The 4,024-nt window shown below is 36.6% G+C and overlaps 1 protein-coding gene across 1 annotated transcript in view; it reads left to right on the top strand.

Moving 5' to 3' along the window:
- Window positions 1–1,329, top strand: part of slc39a10 (solute carrier family 39 member 10) — a 33,279-nt gene extending 31,950 nt beyond the window's left edge. The window contains exon 10 of the mRNA XM_008404171.2: window positions 111–1,329. Coding sequence (XP_008402393.1) covers window positions 111–263 — 153 coding nt within the window. The 3' untranslated portion in view covers window positions 264–1,329. The remainder of the gene's footprint in view (window positions 1–110) is intronic.
- Window positions 1,330–4,024: the final 2,695 nt, after the last annotated feature.

Raw genomic sequence — 4,024 nt, 5'->3', positions numbered from 1 at the left:
TGCTACATGCTGCATGATGCTACGTGTTGCTACATGCTGCATGATGCTACGTGTTGCTACATAATGTATAAAATGGAAGCCATCTTGCTGACGGTTGGTGTCGTCCCCAGCTGCCGGAGATGCTGCACGGCGACAGCGAGGAGCACAAGCGCTGCCACCTGGGCCACTTCATCCTGCAGAACGTCGGCATGCTGACCGGCTTCGCCATCATGCTGCTAATCGCCATCTTTGAGGACCGCATCGTGTTCGACTTCGGCTTCTAGCAACCGGATGCGCCTGCGTCCGTCCTGCATGCGCTCCGTTCGTCTGCGTGTCGCGTCGTGCTGCTGGCGATGTTTACGAAGCACAACGCCCATCCGCGTCGTCGTCTTGTCCTTTGTCCAGTCCCACCTGCTGATGTCATCACGCCGCGTCCTGACGGGAACAGAAGCATTCCTCCGCACAATATGTCGTGTTTTTGTGTCGTCTGGGTCCCTAGGGAACCTGGATCGGTAGAGTAGCCGCCAAACAGGGCTGGGCGATAAATCCGATTCACCCGAGTCGGATTCTTGGTTTATGAAGAGTTGTTTTCTTTTTTTTTTTTTGTTTTTGGAAAATCTGTATTTTTTTTATTTCACCAGAGTTCAGCGGGCATTTTGTTTCAAAAGCATTTTTTACAGCTTCTGTTTATCTGGACTTTATTTGGAATTCAGGTCAACTCTACGGAGAAACATAACGGCCAGACCACGATTTTATTTTTAAATTATGAGAACAAATATGTACGATAATAGTTAAATAATACAATAAAGACGCAATATTACAAGAATAAACATCTTGAGAAGTTATACTTTTGTATCAGTAAAAGAAATACTTCATTTTTTAACTCGGCATCAAATTATTATCAGTAGCAGGACTTTCAATCATGCTACTGAGTTTATTTCAAATAAAGGACAAAATGAACTTGATAACGTTAAAAGCTTTTTTCTGGAAATTTTAAGAAGTTTTTCTGGTAAAATTGTGTCTTTATCTGCTAGTATAACTTTATTTTCAAAGCCCGGCTGAGCAAAAAAAAAAAAATCTGTAAAACTTGGATCTGGTATGAAGAAAAAGTCGCGTTTATTTTGGCGTTGTGTCGCCCAGCCCTGCTGCCAAAGCCTGTTAGCTTTAGCATGTCCAGCTGTCCGCCATGTTTCTGAAAGGATCCAATGATCTGGAGCCAAACTGCAACGATTTCCGCGTCAGACATTCATGTTTTAATTAGAGCTACGGAGCTACATAAAAGCCATAAAGTTTGCACCAAAAAAAAAAAAAGAAGTCGAAAAGAAATTAATTTTGAATCAGAAAAATTAAACCAATAAAACTAAAAATAGATTTGAAATCAAAAATAMATTTTGAAACCAAAAAGATTTGAAAATGAAAAATTAGTTTTGAAACAGAAAAACGATTTGAAGCTAAATAAAATTAAAACCTAAAAGAATTTAAACTAAAAAATAATTTTGAAACTAAAAAATAATTCAAACTAAAGAACAATTTTGAAATTGGAAAATAAGGAATACTTCTCAGTTTAAACTTTTTTTATTTTTCAGCTAAAATAAAAAATTTTGGTCAAACTTTATGGCACCAGTTTATCTCCATAGAGAAGCAACCTGAAGCTGTGAACTTGTCTCTGCTGTGGTTTATTTCTGGTTCCGATCTATGCAGATTTTCTGCGTTTCTGTTGGACGCTGAAGCCGCCAASAAACGTTTTGGTCATTCCCGGCTCTTCTGTTTAGAGCTTCGCCGGCCGGCGCCGCCATCTTCATCACATTCCAGTAGCGCATAAGCTAACGCGGCGTACATGACTGTATCCTGTCACTGTGTGACATCACTGTCTGGTCCCGCCCGGCGGCGAATCATCCTCATGTTGTTTGAATCATGGAGCGTGAGACGCTAATGAGGTCCAACTGGACTCATCATGTGAAGGCATTTTTTAATTTCATCAAACGTTCACGTAGCTTCAGCAACGGCCTTTTCATCCTTTCATCATTTTTTTTTATTTAAGTAATGAATTTACAGTGGCTCTCAAATCAACACAACTCATTTAAAATATCAGATTAATKATTTTTATGTGACTAATCTGCACAATTCAACTAAACAGAAAAACATCATACACATMAGTGGACACGGTGGTGGCAGCATCATGCTGTGTGGTTGCTTTTCTACAGATGGAACTGAATATTAAAACCCAGAGGGAGTTTGTCTGTCAGCCTCCTACTGATAAACAAAATGTGGATTTAAAAAGAGGACATTTTATTTTTTCAAGATAGTTCTGGATAAAAACTCAAGAAATGTTGAAAATTTTAGGTAAATTTGATCAAGTCAAAAAGATACGGAATTAAAAGATTATTTCAGTTTAGGGTTGGGAATTTTTTTATTTTTATTTTTTACATCAAAGTGTAAACAAACTAAAAAAGGGTGTGTAAACGTTTGAAAGCCACTGTAAAGCTAAATGAAAATATGAAACAGACTTTTCTCCATAATGTATGGAAACCCATTGCTGCCATAAAAAAAATAAACGCCCAATGATGAGTTTTAAAGTCATAAATATGAGAATAAGTCAAAATTACAACTTTATTTCAAAATTGTTTCAGAAATTCGAAAGTATAACTTAAAGTCGAAATTGACTTTTTATCTCAAAATGTTGACTTAAAATCTCAAAATTGACTTTGAAAGCCAAAATTATGACTTTTTCTCTAACTGACTTTAAATCTCAGAAATCATGAATTTGAAAGTTGAAATTCTGAATTTTTATATCAACCTCCTGTTGGGCTTTTATTTTGTCATTCATGSCAGAAATGGCCTTCCATAATAAATACATTAAAATAAAGTTAAATACTTGGGTCCAAAATGGAGGCAAGAAGGAGCGACTGAAGTGACGGTGTGAATCAGTGACCCGGATCCGTTCCAGCAGAACCTGAATGTTTTTACTGTAATCTGGAATCGATTCATTTCGTCTCATTCTGCTGGACAAACATGGASTCCAGGGATTCCTCGCTGCTGATTGGCCGTAAGAAGAAAACGCCTTGATCATTATTATTTTTTTATGTGTATATTTGTTTTTGTAAAGTATAAAATGTAACATGTCGCTGTTAGCCTGTTGGTGCGTTTTCCTGAAGAAGAATAAAGAGAAAGGAAGATGCTGAACTATGCAGGTTCTGGTTCTGTTTTATGATGTCAAATACAAATCAGTGTTTTTGAAAGACAYGCCTTCCTAAAGTATTTACACCCCTTGAACTTTTTCCAACCACAGACTTTATTTTAAGGGGATTTAATGACCGACAGAATCGAAAGGAAAATGGTGCATCTTTTTTTTTTTTGAATATTTTTTAAAAAAAAGATCTAAAAAGTATGACATGCTTTTTTATTTGGCTTTTTTTATTCTGATATCACCAAATTAAATATTTAATGCTGTCAGAAGTCACCAATTGGCAGAAACAAACAGATTCCTGAAGACCAAACCTTGTACAAACTTATGAAACAAACTCCGCTGTCGTTTTTAAAAATAATATTGTACATACAGGATTGTTTTCAGAAACGTTTTTGTCCACATGAAGCAAATCTGGCCCTCAGCGTTACTGTAAACATGCCAAACCCATAGGGGGCAGTGTAGCGCAGGGCTCCATCATGTTACGTTAAAACTGGCTCACTTATGTTGCTAATGTGTGAAAAAACAAATGTAGCCCACTACAACATAAAATAAGCCATTTTTTTTTACATTTCTGTTGTGAAACAAGCCTTAAATTTTATTCAGTAAAGGTTTTAAAAAGTTTTAAATTTGAGTTGGTGAAACATTTAGAAACTCTGGTCCTCTGGAGAGGTGAGACCAAAACTGTCCTAAATATGAAAAAGTTCAAAGGGTGTGAATAGTCTTAGCTAATGTTCTTGGTGTGAAACATAAAAAAAACGTGGGATGTGCCATTATTTTGTAATTTAACAGAAGTCTAGACTCCAGTTTGGTAATAAAATGGCCTAAAATCTCCCCTATGTATCATAAAAAGACCAAGAA

Source organism: Poecilia reticulata, linkage group LG2 (assembly GCF_000633615.1).
Source record: "Poecilia reticulata strain Guanapo linkage group LG2, Guppy_female_1.0+MT, whole genome shotgun sequence".
NCBI classification, from domain to species: Eukaryota; Metazoa; Chordata; class Actinopteri; order Cyprinodontiformes; family Poeciliidae; genus Poecilia; species Poecilia reticulata.
Note: the sequence above shows the minus strand (reverse complement) of the source record. Positions and strands in the feature narration are given on the sequence as shown.